At 39.5% G+C, this 20,493-nt stretch overlaps 2 protein-coding genes across 3 annotated transcripts; both read right to left on the bottom strand.

Annotated features, from left to right (window-relative positions):
- Window positions 1-85: 85 nt before the first annotated feature.
- popdc2 (popeye domain cAMP effector 2) lies at window positions 86-12,774 on the bottom strand. 2 transcript variants are annotated; one of them, XM_032567583.1, is made up of 4 exons: window positions 12,118-12,774; window positions 6,991-7,099; window positions 6,450-6,864; window positions 86-2,885 (listed from the first exon to the last, which is right to left on the bottom strand). In XM_032567583.1, exons 1-4 carry the CDS (start codon window positions 12,609-12,611, stop codon window positions 2,803-2,805), a joined length of 1,101 nt encoding a protein of 366 aa, XP_032423474.1. In that variant the 5' UTR covers window positions 12,612-12,774; the 3' UTR covers window positions 86-2,802. The 2 variants fall into 2 exon arrangements, with proteins under 2 accessions (XP_032423474.1, XP_032423473.1); XM_032567582.1 differs by having other exon boundaries at window positions 6,309-6,864.
- Window positions 12,775-14,956: 2,182 nt separating this feature from the next.
- On the bottom strand, window positions 14,957-18,969 carry cox17 (cytochrome c oxidase copper chaperone COX17). The gene is made up of 4 exons (XM_032568770.1): window positions 18,818-18,969; window positions 17,478-17,606; window positions 17,289-17,397; window positions 14,957-15,171 (listed from the first exon to the last, which is right to left on the bottom strand). Exons 2-3 carry the CDS (start codon window positions 17,597-17,599, stop codon window positions 17,313-17,315), a joined length of 207 nt encoding a protein of 68 aa, XP_032424661.1. The 5' UTR covers window positions 17,600-17,606; window positions 18,818-18,969; the 3' UTR covers window positions 14,957-15,171; window positions 17,289-17,312.
- Between the last annotated feature and the right edge of the window lie 1,524 nt (window positions 18,970-20,493).

A 20,493-nucleotide genomic window follows, 5' to 3' on the forward strand; every position in this document is an offset into this window, starting at 1 on the left:
AAGAGGAAGTGTTTTTCTTTTCTTACAGTCAATAATTATGGAAACATTTTTAGCTGTGGAAAAAAAAAAACCAAACACAAAATAGTTCTTCTCGTAGTGATTTACAGTCAGTGAAGCGCCAGAAGTCTGGATTGTACAATCATCACGGTCTGTATAATCCTGTCAAAAAAGAAAACATAAAACATATGCACAGAAGACATTTGGAAAACATTCACTGCACAGCTTTATGGAGAAATGTTGGCCCCATGATTGTTTTATTCTTTTCTTTCGTTATCAATAACAGAAACGGCTCAATTTATCGTTTTAATTTGCATACTACATCGCCTGTTGTAATAAAACTCAACATGTGAGCTGCAGGCACGTATTGAGTCATCTGGGAACAAAGGGAAAAAGGACATCTGCTAGAGAAATTCACCATCAGAACCACAAGCTTTCACACGTTTATGAAATTAGAGCAAGACATCGAAGAAAAACTAAACCATTAACTTCGACAAAATACGAGGGGACAAAAAAAAAACAACCCCAAATGGATGAATTCATCGAAAGCGTCCTCCGTCCTCCAGGAGGATCAGGATTCAGAGAAATGGAAAGAAGTACGTTTCCTCATTACAGAAACAAGGAGAAATATGCAACTCTCATGAAAAGTTTTCCTCACTTGTTCTCCCAGATCCCAGTTAGTGCTGGGATTGGTTTCCCATCTAGTTCCAGTGAATCAGATCCAGAGGATCCGTGCGAGACTCATTAGGATAAACAGTTTCATTTGTGAGACAAAACAGTGATTAAGTAGAGTAGAAGTGAATCTTAAATCAATACGTGGAAAATTAATGTTTTGAAAATGGAAAGTATGATAAATCCCTCCATGAAGGTCTTAACTAATTGAGTTTATTACCATTAGTGGGATGCATTATCTACAAAGTGAAGAAATTCATCATCGTCAGTAGAAGAGCTTGTGACGATAATTCTGAGGTTTTGTTTTGCTTTTCTTTTGATTCACGCAGTCCCTTTAAAAACCAAGAAAAACTCTGTTGAAGGTGAACAGCTTCTGGCAAAAACATCTATCAGTGTCAAAAGTTGGATTCAAAATAGAGTTAAGGAGGCTAACTACGGTTTTCTACTAGATTTTTACACATAATCTAACAACATTTTCCCCTAAATGCTTTGGCACATCTGACTAAAAGGTTCCTGCTGAAGATCAGTCAGGATTACGTGATGTATTTCTGTTTGCTAAATGCAAGAATGAGCTAATTCCTTTGTATTTTCTTTCATTTCTGAGATTCATGTAGGTCTGCTTAACGTATGATCTTTAAGCTGGATAGCTTGTGTCAGAGGTTTTGGGTTTCCTTCCACAAGCTCGTCAAAATAGTTAGCTAGACATTAGCATTAGCATTCCTCTTGACAAAACGAGTTTTGCTACATTTATATACTACCTCTTTTTTTTCTGCATTTTTTACGGTTTGGTGATGGTCACTTCAAAAAAATCGACTTGTTTTCCTCAAGCCCCTTCTCAACTTAAATTTGGTGATATTCTGGTCGTCCAATCAGAAGATCCGTTTGTGACCAAGCTTTACTCGACGTGATGCTGCCAACACTGTAACTTATTGCTGGCGTGTTGCTCTCATGCTAGCAGTGTTCTTTATATTTTTAACTAAATTTAATTGTAGTTATTGTAGCCAAAATTCTTAATATTAGTAGAGATGCACCGATCAGATATTAATATCGGTATCGATCCCGATATTATTTTTTTTTAATTATAGATTGGGTATCTGTGACAATGTGCCCAATCTGTAAGGGTAGATCTATTAAATCTAATTCTATGCTTTGTACTCTGAGCGACATCATGTTGTTGCTCCTTCTTTATTATTTACATGTTTGACCAAGGTAGATAGCCTGTTGTTTTGGTCATTTTCAGTTTATCATTTATTTCACATCGGCTCTTATACTGAACAAATTAAAGTCGTGGTGTTTTTACATGTTAGCATGTGAAGCTGCTGGTGCATTTAAATGTGCAGAATTATCAAAGAAAGTTGTAATTTGGTACTTTTAGGTCTGTGTTTTAAAAAAAAAGAAACATTTCAAGTCAATTCAGCACTGTTTTTCTGTATCGGCTGGTTCTAAACCTCAAATATCGGTAGCGGTATCGGAAGTGAAAATAGTGGATCGCGTCTTCAAGTTTCTGTTTCATCAAACCACAGAACCTGTCTCCATGATTAAGGTTTTTATCTGCACTGGAAGACTGTTACACGTCCTTATGGGTAATAGCTTCTTCCTCCGAATGTCCTTTCGTCTCTACTAGGTATTTTGTTCATGTTCTGGGTTTCATTTAACACCAAAACCCTTCTCTCGGCTGGCACAGAAAACCGCTCTCTTTCATAAACCGTATGATATCTGGATATTTCTACAGCGTTTTTAACAGAGAAGTGTGGCAGAAAAAAAATTAACTCATTCAGAGTGAGGAAACAATTTTTTTATGCAGTGTGTAAATATATGGTTTTCACTGAACCTAAATCCACTTAAAAATCCTTGTGTACCAATAAAGAAATAGTTCGCTAGCATCATTTGAAAATAAAATAATCTAAATAGCGCATCAATTAGTTCAAATGTTCTTTAAAATGTGACACGAGAAACTAATGGGGCGTGGTTAGGGTGAGGGGAGCGTGTGTGTTATCAGCATCATTCAGCAAAAGGATGCAGGGAAAAATAACAAAGACGAAATGTCCCACATGTTTGGGGCTGGAGAAGATGCGAGCAAGAGTCTGCTTCGTTCTGCTGCACTGAAGACAGAAGAAGAAGAAGGAGCTGGCTTCACAGCTTGGGCGTGTCGGTGGGAGCCAGCGGAGCTCTGCGTCTCTGGAACCGAGGAGGTAAATTCCCATCACCGGCACCTCCTGCAACGGTGAATATCAGAGGGTTTTTTTTAGATTCAGATCTCATTGAAAAATGTCCTTAATTCACTCATTTCATAGTTTCCTATGAAATAAATGATTAAATTCAAAAATCTGTTTTTTCCCTCAGTTCAGCTAAATAAAACGGGTATAGAGTCAAAAATAAAAAAATTTTTGATAAATATCTACAGCTGGAAATCTGCCATAATTTAAAAAAAAACAAAACAACATTTCTGTTACTATTTTTCTTTTTTTTTTTTCCCCTACATTTTCTTTTATGGAATGTTGATATTTGCACATCGTTTCCAGCCTGTTAAGAAAAAGAAATTAACCTAAATAAAGATTATTGGTACTTTTACAGTCATTATGTTGTGGAAATTAAATACAAGTGTTATACAAAAAAAAAAAAAAAAGACAATGAAAAATAGATCAAATATGCAGTCACTGAAAAAAAAAAAGACAATGGAGCTCCAACTTTTAAAATGAAGTAGTTAATTTGTTAGATGTAACAACAACAATGCAACACAAGCCTTTTTCTGGCATCGGCCACAAACTTGGCAACGAAAGCAGCAAATAAAACAAGTATGGTAGTAAAATTACTCACATCCGCTCAACTTTCACATTTTGTCATGCTACAACCAATAAATTTTCTCTGGGTTTTATTTGACCAAAAATAAGTAACACTTCCCAGATTATGTATAAACCATTCATCGCTCACAGTTATCCGATTCCTTGCGTTGAATTTGTTTTATGTGATTGTCATGTGACAGAAAATGAAAAGGTTTAAGAGGTCTGTCACAATAGGACATTTTGCTGGACGATAAATTGTCCCACAAATTATTGCGATAAACAATAATATAATCGTTTTGAGACCATTTTAAAGTAATATAATGGTGACGGCATAGTAATGATGCACACATTCTCAAAGATCAATAAACTTTAAATTCTAATAAACATTTAACACTGGAACTGGTAAAAAAAGGGAAAAAAATGTAATATCCAAAAAGGGCTTAGTTGAGACCAAAACACCAGATCGAAGACTTTTGTCATCCTGTTTTTGGGAGAAAGAGAGAAAAGAAAAACCATAAATCATGAAAGTGGAAATTATTGAGCTCGTGTTAATTTATCACGCGATTAAGTGATTGCTTGCTTATTGGGTCAGGGCTAGGTGTGGATACTTTTGTAACTCTTCGTTTCTGGGATGTTTCCAAGAATGAACTGCGTTCTTGTAAAAAAAAAATTTTTAAATTAAATTGTGACATAAAATTGTCAAATATCTAAACTTAAACTAACCCGGAGGTGCAACACGACTGCTGTCCGTATTGAGAACAGGAATGACGTATTTTGGTTTGATGGACCAAAATGCTTTTTAGCTGCTCCCCGGCTGTCCTGCAACCCAAGCCGAACTCTGACCTCCTCCACCCCTCCGTGAAATGTGATCGTCCACCTGTGATTGGATTGGACCAGCGCTGCCACCGCGACGGGAGGGGCGGCATGCCAGGGCTGAAGAGGGCAGCGGGAACAGATGAGCAGGCTGAAAGCTGAACGGTGGGCACGCCAGATTAATAGCATGGCACTGGATTTTTTTTTTTACATTCCCTGAATTTCCAAGCTGTAATCCCTAAAAAGAACACAGCTGCTTTGAGCCGGACGTCACAGCCGCTCTGCAACCAGTCGCTGCGTCCAGACCCGCTACAGACCATCCAGCAGAACGGTTGGCACTGACAGCACAATGTGGTTGTAACTGTAAAAACAGTTTTCACTAACAAGTCTGAACCAATTTCACTCTGTCGTTGCTCCAAAACGTGACTGTGCTCTTTATTTATGGCAGCTAAAAGAAACCGACTGATACGGAGGAAAGTTTAGTCGTAAAATTTGATTTGAAAACAGGAAAATAATTCAGACAGCCCCACAGCTGAGGAGGCAAGCAGCATTTTTTATGTATCTCTAAGTTACTCACTTCAGACATGAGCGCCAACTACAGCTGGAGTTACACGGACTGAGTAAAAAAATAAAAATAAAAAATAACACCTTATTTATGTTGTGTATGTTTGAATTATCTATGTTTTTGGGGGGGTAAAAAAAAACCATTTGAGACATTGCATATATTTTTTTACAACTCTTTCCTTCTATGTTTGCAATTTTTTTAGTAACCTTGAAGATTTTGTTTTGCAATTGTAACTATATCTGTATTCCACTCAACATAGATTTGCAGGATTTTAATTTTTTAATTTTGCAGAGCTCATGCTGTTTTGTGCATTGAACGTTCTGGAGAAACAGTAACAAATAAGGCAAATTTGTGTTTGTTTTTTTTAACTGCATGTGAGGTCATTTTTAAAAATTAAATATAACAAAAAGGTTGTTGCTACACAATCATGAATGCTGTGATTGATCTTGTTTCCTGTTTTTATGTTTTTTTGTAACTCTTGTATATTTTTGCATTTATGTATTTTTTTGCATTTGACACAATGGTTTCAAACGCGAGTTTTATTGTTAGGATCTTACGTAACAAACCAACACAAAATATCAAAATGTGGTTTTAGTACCATGTGTTTGTGTAGTCCCTTTAACTCCAATGCCTCAAAATAAACCGATCAGGATAAAAGTGCATCCAGAGTTCTGCTACGTGTAATCTAATCTCAATATAAACAAATCTAGATTTTATTGACAAAAAGAAATTTACTGTTGAGAGAAAAAAAGAATCTCCTGCAAGTTGTCAGAGATAGTAAGCGTGGGAAGGGACAAGAAAGATGTTTTGAGACAAAAGCTCATCTCTAGATTACATCCTAAAAACACCAATACTAGAAGAAAATATGTTGGAGCTGCTAATGACTTCAGACGGAAGGGAAGCCGGAGGACAACAGCCTTAAAGAGGCTTGAAAGTTCATGTTTCCGCAAATTATTTGTGCTATTTTGCAAAGAAGAATGGCCGAAAACGTCGAGTCTCCGGTTTGAAACCCTGCTAGAGACATTTTCTGCGGCTAATGTTGCAGTGAAGGTTGCTTCAAGGCGTCTCAGTGGGCTGAACGCTTCTGTATCTACCATTTCCACCCCCTTTCATAAATGCTTGCTGTTGGTCTTTCACAAGAAAATTCCAATACAGTACATTGAAGTTTGTCTCTACAATGGGACAAAATGCTTTTTAAAAAATCCATATCTTACTTAAGAGTCTATCTACATGTAATGACAAGGTTTTTCTTAACATTAGACATGTTTGTGACTAATTGCTGATATTAATTCAACCACATTAAGCCTTAAATTGTCAATTAATGCCAGATGAATATGTATGATTATGAGTTATCACATGAGGCTGTGATTTTCTGTCCCTTTTTTCACTATTGTCATGTTAGTAAGAACTGTGCACTGCAAGTCATCCCTTCACAAGAGGCCCCCATGCGCCCCAATCCAGCCAAGTGAGGTACTTACATGTAGCTTACGTGGTGACCCAGTGTGTTAGCTCCAGCACCCTGCCTCTCTACCTTAAATAATCTTTCTCACTGCCATAGTCCATTAAGGAGCCCGCCACATCAGCAAAGTCCTCCAGGACCAGGCTAGTGGAATCCTCACCAGATGGCATCTCCGTGGCCCAGGGGCGGTGATGGGGACCGTCCTCAGCGGACACATTGCTTGTCCTTGGTCCCTGTTGGTCAGGTTTGAGGGCCTGAGATGGTCCGGGGTGAGACGACTGGTAGGCTGGTTCCAGGTCTTGGCTGTGTTGTTCTTTGCCGTCGCTGCCGCTGCCGCCGTCGCTGCCCTGCGAGGAGGGCGCCAGGACGTGGTAGAGGCTCGGCAGGCGGATGTCCAGTAGCACGCCGCTCTTTATGTAGAGCTTGTTGTTGAGGTTGTAGAGCTTTTCGGAAATGTCGTAGCCGAGCATGACGGAGAAGAGGTTGTCAATGTAACGGTCCTTCGATATCAGCATGTAGAGACGGCGGCGACTCCACGAGACGTAGCGGGAGTCTTCTTCTGCCGTCAGCGTCACCTACGAAAAATTCAAAGAACTCTTGAATTATATTCCTAAAAATAAAAATTAAATCAGGTTTGTGCCTTGTTGGCAATATTATCTCCCTGAAATGAGCGATAGTGTAAATATGAAGTGATCTCATACCTGGAACTTTCCTTCTTCATTTGGTCTGAGAGACTCCCACTCAGGGGAGTCAAGGAACTGGTGCCGGTGAATGTAATGCAGGAACTGACCCTCCAAAGACACATTGATCCTGTAAGTGAGAATAAGAGAGATGAAAATGGTGAATGGCCTGTACTTATATAGTGCTTTATCAATACAGAGGACCCCCAAAGCACTTTACAGTACATTCAGTCATTCCCCCATTCACACGCTAATGGTGGTAAGCTACTTGATGGTAGCAAGGCAGCCTGACAGAAGGCTGCCTTGCTACCATCATCATTGGGTCCTCTGACCACCACCAGTGGGCAAGACATCTTGTCTGTCTTGTTGTCAAGAACACGACAGAGGCAGACAGAGTGGCAATCGAACTGACAACAAAGAATCGAATGCAGGACAAACTACCACCACCATTGCCAAAGTCATCAAGTGAAAAATGGGGCAGAGGATAAATATGATATTGAAAACAGAGGGAGGTGGAGGTTTCTCCAGTCCCACTGAGCCTTGCGAGAACAAATGTTGCAGTATCCATCCGACTATTAATTCTGATTCCCCTGGTCTGGTCCTGGAGGTTGCTGGTTCAGAGAGAACACACAGTAGACTCCCACCTATTTGCAAACGTCTCTATGGAGAGCTACTCTGAACCATTTGCAAAAAATATGTCTATTTACAATTTTTTTTTACACCACATATTCTATTGGAAGCTGGAATACCTAAGAGCAGTGCCACACGACATGTTTTGACTGGCATTTGCAAAGCAACCAATACAGGGGCACCATTCATGTTCATTGCCAATGACTGGCTGTAACCTCAAGAGCAGAGACAAGGAAGACGGTGGCGGTTACTTACTGCAATAGTGCCAAGATGGTTTCCACTCTATGTATTAATTCATATTAAGGTCTATTTGATGTTTGAACTCTTTAAATAAGCTGCTGTAAGGGTTTTTAGAAGAAGCCTTCACAGATTTAAACTATTTGCAGCCAGTTGTGGTACCTAGCCCCTGTGAATACCAGTGGTCCACTACAAACATCCCTCTGCATTGAGACACTTGGGGAGACCAAGACATTTCCTAGCAGGAAGAGTAGGTTTAGTCAATTTAGCCACTCCTGGTTCTGCTTTGGGACGTCCAAGGACCTCCAAACGTCGGTCTTTATAGGCACCTTATTCAGATCGCCTTCTTCTGATGTGGAGGAGCACAGCGTCTTCTCTAAGTGGGCCAAATGTATTGCCAACAAACAAATAGTTTGTTATTTAAGGTTATTTCAGATGTTTGCTATTTTACAGCCCCAGAATTGCAAGAAACTCACACCCAACCCAGGTTGGAGGGAGTATGCTACCATTTCCTGGTTGACTCTTCACACTCAGCTTCAACTGGCTCCAGTGAATGCTAAAGGCCATAGGTTGAACATACCAGCAGAACCACACCACTTGCCAAAAATGAAGAAGGGACTCTGAGGTTCCCAAACAAGGTCACTTGCCTCAACACAACTAACAACCACAACAAACAGAATCATGAATGGAGATTAAAACGTGTGTGATGATCCAGTTTAATTAACTGAGTATGATCAAGAGAAGATAACCTTTATAAAATATTCTTTGTCTTGTGGCCTTGTCTGGAACATGTTCCCTTTTTTAGGTTTTATTGGCTCTAGTGGCCTTTATTTGATAGAGAATTGACAGGAAAGGGGGGAAGACATGCGGCGAGGGTCACCAAGCCAGGAATCAAACCTGCGACAGCCGTGTTGAGGACTAAGGCTTCCATATGCGGGTTGTGTTTAACCCCTGCGCCTCCACTGCACCCCCGGGACATGCTCCTTTGTATAATCCAAGAAATATGCTGTATAACGATGTTCAACGTTTGGGAGACTGTGTGATAGATGTTGCCGTTTTCTTAATTTGCTAAAAGTTTAAACTGAATCTCATCCGACTGTGCCTCTCTACTCACAGTCTCCCACTCACAATCACCTCTCATTCCTCTAACTACTTTCCTTTCCTCTGGGAAGCAAAGAGGAGGTGCCAAGATGGCTTAATAAAGGATGAGTAAAAAGAAGAATAGATCGGCAAATCTGAGAGAGATTTGCTTCGTTCATCATATTAAATGATTGTTTAAAGGAAAAGTATTTTACTCATTTAGAAGGGTCCAATACATGCAGACCACAACCAGGTTGATGCTAATGTGGGAATTGTAGGTTGTTCAAAGAATGAGGAGCAAAGTGTTTATGGCAAATGACAAATATTCCAACTTCTAGATCACTTCTGATATACATAATAGATATTAGCCCCACTGGCTTTGCATGTATGATGAAATTATACTAATCACTAAACACGTTCTTTAACTCCAGGTAAAAACTACAAGAGATTTATTTAAAATAATGTAAGATGTCGTTCCCCTTGGCCTGCACTTGGTGTATTGTGGGTAAATTTGTTTTTCTCAGAGTCACAAATTATCTGCAGATGATTATTAATTGTTTTGAAATAAATTTAAAAAAAAAACATGTCAATGCCTGCATTCCTTGTTTGATATTGCAGTTACAGTAAATCAACTACGAGACTGATGCTTAATAAAGACTATCAGAACAACACAGAACAATTGCCAGCAGTAATACTGTCACGTTGAAAAGCAACTTGTGTAACATTTCACCACTTTCCGTGAAAGGAGCTCTTCAGATATTTGTTTGTTGTTCCAAAGCTGTCTCAGACTCTCGGCGCTCTCAGTTTCACGGCCGAGATTTAATTCAAGGTAAGGAGAGCTGTCTGCCTCCGCTCTCCTGTTGCACATAGAAAAGATATCACTGGAACACTGTCAGATTGCACTGGGACCCACACTGATGAGTCACGGACAGAAATAATCTGTTTACAACATTTCTCTTCTGTAGCTCCCACAGATCCGACGCAGCTCCGCTTTGAGGATGTTTGGATGAAGAGAACACATTTCCTGTGAGGGTCAAAAGCTGCCAAGAGTCTGCAAGAGTCAGAACTTTGACGTCTAATTTTAGCAAAGCTGCTGATAGTAGCCTAATATTAGACTTTGTTGTTTAAACATGCAGGGGGAAAAAAACTGAGAGAACCCTCTCTGGCAACTTGACTTTATATAAGGAGAAAAAGATTATCTTTAAAAAAAGGGATAAACTTAAAAATAAAGTTCATTTAAAATTTTCAAGAGAAATACAAAATCATCATTTTGAAAGTTGAGGAGGGCCTTCATCAAAAATGAATAACCTAGACTTTTAAAGCACACAGTCCATTTCAAAACCAATTCTTTATGACTAAGAAAGTTGTCGATACGGACCGAATAGAAAAACACAAAGTATGTTTGTGGTTTTCATAGCCAAAATAGCTAATTTTTTAAAATTAAATTTATCAAAGTGATATTAAATCATTTTCTTGTGTGAAATTTTTCTCAAAAGTGTCAGTACACCACATGAACGGAGATTAAAAAAATCTCCGTTCTGGGAAAAAACTAAAAGCCTAAAACAAATACAGCACTTTGAAAGTCAGATATAATGGAAGACACACTATGAAATAGATACATGGAATGGAAATAGTAGTAGCTCCTCCCGAACCGCCGTTTTATATTCATGTCCAAGGTCATTTTCTTTTGATAAACTACGATATTTACAAGTGTCATATGAGTTTTGCCAGCAGAGGGCGCTCGGCGTCGTATGCAACAGTTGCTTAAGCTCTGGCCGCCAGAAGAAGTTCGCCAGCGCTTGATGTTGAAGTGTAGAGGACGCACCTAGTAGCAGCTCCTATAACTTGCTATTTTGTAGGTAAGCGGGGCGGTAAATTATATATAGATGATAGGTAATAGTAGTAATGTCTCATAAGTACCTCGCCACAGAACAGAGCTAAAGCTAACGAGTGAAATCACACGTTTTAGCATTTGTGAACGTGCTTTGATTGCAGTGTGGAGAAAATGGCGGACTCGTGGTCCGCGGCGGTGGCAGAGCTTTTTCAAGTTTGTGTGAGCTGAAATATACGAGTATGACCTAGCTTAACGGAGTAAATGTCATGTCCTGAGGTGTTTGTGTAAAACCGAACTGAGCATCAGGCTAAGGAAGGATATGGAGCTTGGTCGTGTTCCTGTGCTAGTTCAGTTATCCGGCTGCCATTAAAGCCTGTATTCTCCATGCAGCTATTTTTGGTTTATAGCTGCACTATATATATTTACTATATTTGTTTTTTCTGGTTATCAGAGCAAGTATAAAATACTTTGTGTTAATTTCATCAATATGGAATATAACCAGAAAATGTTTGACATTTATTTAAAATCGGGAAATTTAAAACAGAATTAATAAAATGATTATTTTTTTAAAAAATACAGGATAAGAACAGTTGTTAAAATCTCTATAAAACTAATCAGAACTCATATTTTTTCATGCAGTAAAATGCATTTTGGTGATTTAGTCCGTTATAAATGAACGTGATGTATGTAGACATGTAGATGGAGACAGTAATGGAACTGGTTATAAGAAGAGCTGTTTGATGATTGGGGTTTATAGTACACTTGTATTGTGTTACTGTAAAGCAGAAGAAGCTGGCCAATGATTGACGGAGCAAACTGCTGTTTTCTTTGGTTTGCAGTTTATGCAAAAACTAAATATGCTGCACTAGAAATGAGTTGGCCCATCATTGCCAGCAGTGTAACTAACACAAACTGCGATTCCGTTTATGGTAATAATTACGCAGTTTGACATTTTGAAAATAAATTAGCTTAATGGACATATGGGGTATATTTGAAAACACTCATGTTTTGGTGCTAGGATTAGTCTTGTTGTTTTCGGCCGTATCGAATTTGGTTTATTTTGCAAAAATGCAATGGAAATCCTTTTTTTTAATTTGCATCACACAATCACCAACTAGGGCAACATCCGCTGGTGCTGCTGCTGTGGATGTTGACGACAGAAAGTAGCTGGAGAACGGTGGTGTGGCATGTTTTTTTTAACGGTGTGAAACAGCTTATCCACCTGTGGATTTTAACGCCGCGACTGAGAAATTGTGCCTTTTTTGACATTAGCTGAATATCGACAAAGTCTTGCGCGCACTTGTAATGGAGACGCAGCTACGCTAGCTGTGTTGTTAGGGTTAGCGACCTCAAAACGCATTCCCCACCTCCCAGACAGCAGAAAGGAGAGCTGGTCGATGTACGTCTTGCCCTCCAGGGCGTACGTCTCTCCGGCCTTCAGCTCCACCGCCTTGTTTTTGAACGCCTTGGCGATGTCCTTGAACGCCTGGACTGGCACGCCCAGCGGCAGGTAGACGGCCTGGTAGAGGGAGGTCAGCTCCTCGCCGCGGAGGCCCTCCTGGTGGAGCCGGTAGAGGAGGTGGCAGATCTGCAGCAGGGCGGCCGCCAGCAGCAGCAGGCTCCAGGAGACGACGTCCGGGCCGCACACGGTCAGCCAGCCCCACAGGGCGAGGCACAGGAAGGCGGGCGACAGGAAGCCGAAGATGAAGAGGGCGCCGAAGGCCCCACTGCCACCCATGTAGCCCAGAAACAGGATGGTGTTGCCCAGGTGATAGATGGCGCCCTCGGTGTTGTTGCTCCAGCCGCCGCACACCGGCGGAGAAAACAAGCCGTCCCACAGGGTCGAGTTGTCCGCGCTCATGTTTGCAGTTTGGTTGGACGCTCAAAACAAATAAAACGGCGACTGAAATAACTTCCTAGATACTCAGAGTCTGGAGAGCTACAAGCTGCAGTGTTTGGGTACGAAAATAAACAGCTGATTCTGAGTATAAATATATATATATATATATATATATATATATATATATATATATATATATATATATGTATATATATATAAAAGTTTGCTCCCTTGCCGTGCAGTGGAAAAATTCTTCAATGTGAAGAAGTTCTCACGGCTCTGTTTGCTCCAGAAACACAGCTGGAATGGGTCTGTCCTCCTCCTACTCTCATCGCGAGTCCCCTTCCTCTGTCCTCTGCCCTCGTCTTCGCTTCCCCGCCTGTTGCTCAGCGCCGCCGGTCCGCACTGAGGAGCCAACAGATGGAGAAGAAGGGATAAGGGAGGAGACCCCGATAGAGCCCTAAAAGGATAACCATGTTTGGAATTGAAACCCAAGGAGGAGAGTGAAGGGACAGAAAGCAGGCCCGCCACTTGACATAACACACAGAGAGAGAGAGACGGGAACAGGAAGCATGGGGTGAGAGATGGGCTACATGACAAGAAACAGGCAGAAAGAAAAGAAATGTAACACACCTAAAGTTCAGAGTTTTCTCCAAACTCGATGAGTCCAGTCCCAGGTCTGTGTCTTCATGGGGGGAGCAATGAATATTTAGAGGCACAGAAATAAACAGAACCGCAGAGGAGGTCAGGTTTCAGATGTAAACAGTCGCTAACGCCACGCCGCTCTGATTGGGAAAGTCTCCGCTCACAACTCCGTCACGTCGTCTCAGCGACGACGGCTCAGTGGAGGGACGTTCTGCCAAGAAACTCAGACATGTTCTAGAAAAACAAGGACATTTCTGAGCTGCAAGTCAAAAATTTGCAAGAAAAATACTCTGAAATCTTCTGGAAAAAAAACTTGGGAATTTCAGAGTTTAAAAAAGTGGAAATGTTTTACTTTTGGAACTGAATTTTCATAAGTCCAAAAAATCATTTCTAGAAAATTTCTTGGATCGATCAAAAAAAAAAAAAAATCTCGAGTTTTTTTTTTTCTTGCAACTTTTGGAGCTTAGAAATTTTCCCGCTTTTTCTAGAAAATTTCTGCACTTGATCAAAAGATGTTTGAGTTTTCTGGCAGAAATGTACACTTTTTTTATCTACAACTCTTCAATACACCATTGAACTAAGCTGATATTAAATCATGCGGTGTCATAAAATAATTTTATTCAAAAATAAATATGTGAATCAAACTCATATAAAATGAAAACGGACTGTAACTGAAGAATACTTTGAGGTGGTTTTACAATGACCAGTCCGTGCTCTACACTGGGTGCTGGATGAGTAACTGATTTGCTAAAAGACCAATTTTAGTGACTCATTACATATTTTTGAATAGTGTAATTTTTTTTAATAAGGATTAATCATCTGTTATTGTAATGTAGCATGTCTTGGGAATACAGTTTCTCTGCTTATAAAACAAACAGAAAACAACCACGCTACTGAAACCATAATTTTTTAAATACTAATATTAATAATTTACTCATCCTTACTCGGACCAAACTTGAGGGGGAAAATGCCTTAATCTGTGTGTTACATTTAGAAAGATGCAACCTGTTTTCACTGACAAATCTCTCCTGTTTTACTGCAGGTCATTTACTGTACTATCATTTTCAGTCGTCACATTGAACTTTTCAGATCACAAGTTTCCTCAAAATGCGTTTGTGACTCCATTTCATAAATCCTTAACAGAAGCCAGGCGTGATCAAATATGAACTGTCCCTTTAAGAATGTGGCGCTGCAGAAGGAGCTGTTGGGTTACAACAGAGAGTTGTTCCCACGAGAGCTAAATAACAGGAGCTTCCAGTGGGAAACATTTCATTCTGCGTTCTGTTCCAAGCTCCAGTTCTGCATAAAATTACATCAGAAGTTTAAGCTCAAAATTTGAACTTTTGTCGATTTAATAGCCGCTTTAAGCAAGGTCTAAACTGCCTGATATGAAACAATAGCTCTGATCAATTCCAACATTTTGTTAATGAAGTAATATCTTCAAAAGTGAAAGGTTAAGTAGTGTGTAAAAGACAAAGCTGTGTATCGCTAGTAGCTGTTTTCTAGCAGTGTGAGGACGCATGTCCACAATCAGACACACTTCAGTGACACGCTGTAAAGAATGCAGATATGCCAAGTATTGACTTTGCAGGGTCAAGAGTTATTTTTAAGCATAAGTGCATACCAGGGGCAGCAACTGTGGGCCAGCCACCCTTTTCAACAGGCATGAGAGGGACACCTATTTAGATAAATATATGACTGATAAAAGAGACTAAAGGGAATCTTGTTGCATAGAGCTTTTATTCATAATCACACAGCCTTTAAGATATTCACACAGCAGATTTTACAGAGTTTAAAAAAAATATTCCACTCATAAATCCATCAGTTCAAGTGCTTCTGTATCACATTTCCCTTCCAGAGGAGGTATAAATAAGGAGGTGAAAAAAAAAAAAAAAGAAATGAATATCCAGGGTCGTCTTCCACTCGCACCATCACACTGCAGGAGAGAAAAGACGAAACCAATCAGCTTTTGAATTTATCAGCTCATTGTTATGAATTGATTTGACAAAGTGCAAATTAACTTTGAGAATAAAGTGAACTGGGGCTGCAACTAATGATTATTCTGACGATTAATCGGACAAATTACACTTTTTACATGTTTCCAATTCAACCACTTGAGCCTTTTTTTTTTTTTTTTTTACACGATATTAGAAATGCAATAAAATATGCAAATAATTCAAACCCTTTTATAAATAGGAAAATAATCTAACCTTATGTAAATCTAAACTGGGTGAAGTAAAAACTAAGCCACTCGAGGAGTTTTCATAGACAAAGGTGTTTTTATCTTAAATGCAAAATGTACAGTATATATTTTTTAACAGTTGTGACTTAATTACTGCTTTGAATAAGATTTCTTTGTACCAAATGACCTTTTCCTCTCTTTTTTTGAGTTTACATACTCCAGTTAATTAATTGATTAACTAAATTATTTATTTCAATAATTAATCATGATTAATCGTTTCAGCCCTGAAGTAAACATGTAAGGTTCAGATTTTCCTACATATTTAGGAAGACGGTCAGCAAACCCCCGGATGAAATGTAAGAGCCAATAGTGTTGGAGTATGAGAAAATGTTTTGTTTCGACAACACCGACCACACAACTAAAGCTGCTGAGTCAAACAGCTTCAGGCTTGTTTCCATATAAAGAAGCAGGATCCCTCCTCAGGCTGCATTTCATCCGTTCTTACACACTCTGTTTGAACTGATTCTGCCGCTTGTGCATAAAATCTGTGGCGACTAACACAACCTTAAGTGACCGTATCTGGACCAGATCAAAGATGGGCATTTTCACGGTTCACAGAAAGGGCAGATGGCAATTTACACACCACACTGACTCAGCTCAGCTGGGATTTAGTCTGTCAGAGCGCATCTACAACAGGCAAGTAAAGTTCATAAACAATGATAATGTCAACAAGGGAGGTGTGGGGGTGAAGATATGTTCCTTTACTGGTAGTAGAAAGACGTCATGTCATTGTTAGTCTGCAGAAAAGTGAAATCAGCTGACAGAGAGCCAGATGGATCCTGTTTTACCAGCTTTTAGCTGTTTGCAACACCTCAAGCTAAAAATGCTCTCAGGATATTAACCATCTAAAATCTCTCAAAAGAAGTTTCTGCCATTTTCTCAGCAGAAACACTTATGTTGCTAAGCTAATCTAGCTATATCAGTTAAAGCTGAGACATGCTAGTCCTCTTTAAATCTACCCCAAGTGGAGGAATAAAAAGACTGTATTTTGTCACATTTTCAGGGTTTTGTGATGGTACAGTTAGTTTCCCAGCATAGCGACAAACAGCAACAAACCAATGTCCCGTCCGCAGCGAGTTATAGTTGTTTAGGCCGTGCGTCCACAGGGACTCGTCATTTTGGGAGACCACAAACCTTCGCGTTCACCCAAATGATCCGCTTTTGAAACCAGGGTCCAGAGTGGTTAAATAAAACGCTAGTTTCCTTGTTGATGTGAGGTGTGACTTTACAATGACGTTGTAGCTCCATTTGTCTATACTACAAAAAAAAGTGGCACCTTCAAGTGGTTTTTGCAGTGATCTGTGGCAGTGGCATAGCGCCACCACTTGACCCAGAATACTTACTACAGGCTTTTCAGTGGTGCTGACCGTGTTGGTCAGCAATTTGAGTTTCAATAAAGAGAAAACAAGGGGATCCATCTGACTCTGACCCTTGAAAATGTCTTCATTTTTATACAGTCACTGTTTTTATTGAGAGAACATCATGAGTTTTCAATACGCTGCCCTCCATTTTCCTCTCAAGCTTCAACGTGGTTGTGAGAAATGATATTAAACCCACACTGAGGCAGCCATATTGGATTTTAAGGTCAGAGTTGGTGAGAAATTAATTGGACATTCCCAATTAGATTTTCTACTTTCAGGCCCTTTCTCCAAAATTTCTCCAATATTAAACTTAAGTTTTATTTTCAGCATGAAAACACAATACAGAATTATACTAAACTAAAAACAAGCAATGTATGAAAGCGTGTGAGCACATGATGGGACCACAGAACCAGAAGTCACAAATGCTGTTACAAGGAACCAAATACTTACCACACACACAAGCACAAAATGGAGTTAGATCTTAAATCCAAGCGACCTCATGCAATCTTTATGCGCCTCGATCAGGTCTCTGCAGTTCTCCTCTCCCTTTTCGATGATGCTAGTGGAGACAAACGTGACATAAAGGTTTTCCCACAAACGGAAAGGGAAACATTTCAGTATTTCTGGCCTGGTGCTTACCAAGCATCTCTGACTTTTTTGGTCTCTGGACAAGCACAGCATGGCTTCAGAGGCTTCTTCTTCTCCTCCGTGCCACCAGTCACAGCAGGAATCTCCACGCTGGCAGCCGAAAGGGACGACATCTTGGAGCTACAATACAGAAATGAGGACACGGGGTTCCAACCATTTCAAAAACATATCCAGACCCAGTTCTCTACATTTTTTTGCACGTTAAATGTGCCACATTGCAGGCATTGGAGGACCAAACATTTACCTAGATGGGGTTTATAACGTCTATAATTCATGAAACAAAAGTAAGCAACCAAAAAAATTAATAGAAATCTGAATAAAGCAAAACCTTTAAAAAAAAAAAGGTCTAAATTTAATATTGGGATTATAATTTGACATTCACAGCACACAAGGTTATATATTACAGATTAGTGTAAAAACCCTGACCTAACAGGGTCCAAGATGGTAAAATGGTCCATTTAGATTTTTGAATGACAAAGTAAAAACATGAAATTTTTCTCAGTCAGATTTATCTACATAATTCATCAATAAAGTTTATTTGTGTAGCACATTTCAGCAACAAGGCAGTTTAACAAAGTGTTTCACATTGTTAAAAAAAAAAAAAAAAAGGAAAGTCAAAATAAATAGTCAACTATTGAGCAAGTTGTTTTTGTGATCAAAATGATCAAAAGCTGAACTGGAAATTGAAGGGCATAAATAAACCCAGAGATTCAACTTCCAGTACCTGTCCGACTTTATATCATTTGAGGGTTTTTAGGCTCTTTCAGCTTTTAAGGCTCTTTCAGCTTTTAAGGCTCTTTCAGCTTTTAAGGCTCTTTCAGCTTTTAAGGCTCTTTCAGCATGCCTACTGAAATGGAAATAGAAAGCACAGAACTATCCAAATTACCAATCATTTCATTTCAAACACAATGCAAGAATATTTTAAACGTCGTTTCTTTCTAGTGTTTTCCTCACAGTGACAGATGTGCTGATAAAATTGAGAAAGCTGAAGAGGAACCAAAAAGCAACACATACACTAAAGGAAGTTTAACAAACGCAAAAAGATGTGGCAGAATAAGAATAGTTCTTTGTCACGTTTGATTAAACTGTTGGCCTTTCTCTGCTTCCATGTGTTGTAATTCACCGCTGTTGGGTAACTTTCAGGCGCTTTACGAAAACGATTACATAAAGTTAGCTAACATTAGCTAACATACAACGCTGATAAACATTAGCAGTAGTGCGCGCCGTGCCGCGCAAACGCCACAGTCTAGTTAAAACCACTGGAACTACAATATCTAAAACTGTCGCTGATTGGAAACAAGACTAAACTGTGTCAAGTAACGCAAACTTACTTGTAGCAGAGCCCAGCACTCGCGCTAGCGGACACTTCACCTTCAAACAGCAACTACCATGCGGGGAGAAAGGTCACGTGTTTAACGTTGCTTACTCACATGACTACAAGCGTCAACTGGGGATTCTGGGAAATGTAGTTAATTAGTTCAAAGGGCGTTAAAACCTACACAAAAATCTAATATTTTATATTAGCATGACAGGGTAACTTATTTAGAGTCCCTACAGATAAAGTTAAGCCGCCCACCAAAACCAAAATTCATTACTGCATTACTTTTATTATTTATAAGCGACATTGGTTTCGGTGGAAATGGATGCGCACCATTGCTCATCAGGTGAAGCAATAGGCGTCCCGGGTAGCTGTAGGCTTGCCATTTAAGACGGTGTTCCACTGGACACAAATGCAGAGTAAAAGTATACATTATACTTTTATAATGTAGTACTAGCTATACTTTTACTCTGTCATTGGTAATAATGTAGCTATTTCAAATCGCTCAGAGGTCGCCTGTTTCCTCCCACACTTTCATCACATTCAGCCAATTCAAGCGCCGGCTGACTGCAAAGGAGTGCGTCCTGTATCTCCTTCTCCCACCGTACGGTACACAACGGCACGAGAGAGGTTTTGGCCCTCTAGCTGCACGCACGAGATAAATATGATACAGCTTTTAAAACACACACACACTTTCACTAATAAATCCAACATTTTAATACTTTGTCGTGCTGGATTTAATATTACCTTCTTTAAACTGTCGATACTTCTCTTTTAATTTGCTGAGTCATCCTGTTTCGTTAATGTTCTGGATATTTATATCACCTTTGTTATGTAAATTATTGGGGTGGGAGGGAGTTATAGCTAGATGAGCCTGCTCTTCATACTATATTGTGATTACCATTACACCATAAATGTTATAATTGGTCCAATGTTGTGGCTGTTCAGTGAGCACAAGAATAGATTTTATTTTTAATTCATTAAAACTAGGTCAGTATGTAAAGAAAATAATAATAATAAATAACATACTGACTAAGGTTGAAATTTAAATCCAACGTCTTCATATTATTTCCATTAGTCTTTCCTACGTATGGAGATTAGCAGATGACATACAAACAGTGAAAATATTTCCTTAATAACAATTCCATCTGCATCCCCTCCGGACACTGTCTTATTAACTCTAATTACATGTAGCTGTTAACATGCGATATGTGATGCAAAATGTACATTTACTGATTCACTGCAGGAGTGAGCTATAATTAACAAAATCCCTCTTGACTGCAAATCATTTTCTTGTTTTATATTTTATTATCTTTTGTACTTTTCGTAAAATAAAATCCTTGCTTGTGTGCCACTCAAGGTGAAACGTCTCATTCTACTCGATTTCCTCGGCCACAGAAATGCCCTTTGGTAGATGGATTCATTGCTTCTCGGCTGTTACGTAAGGCGTATATTGCTGCTGCTGAGGTGCAAGGCAGAGTATTACAACGGTGTTGTGGGACTTGTGAGAAATGAAACTGTTTCCTGTCCTGCAGTTGTGTTTTTGTGAGTTTCTTTCGCAGGTCTGCCCAGAGTATGGTGCATCAGCAAGGCAGCGCGTAAGCAGAAGAATCGAGTCACTTACTCCAGTCCGAGGGGCCAGCTGTGTGCTAGATAAACCGGCAAGTAAGCATTTTGTTCATTTGCTCA

Source organism: Xiphophorus hellerii, chromosome 7 (assembly GCF_003331165.1).
Source record: "Xiphophorus hellerii strain 12219 chromosome 7, Xiphophorus_hellerii-4.1, whole genome shotgun sequence".
NCBI lineage: Eukaryota > Metazoa > Chordata > Actinopteri > Cyprinodontiformes > Poeciliidae > Xiphophorus > Xiphophorus hellerii.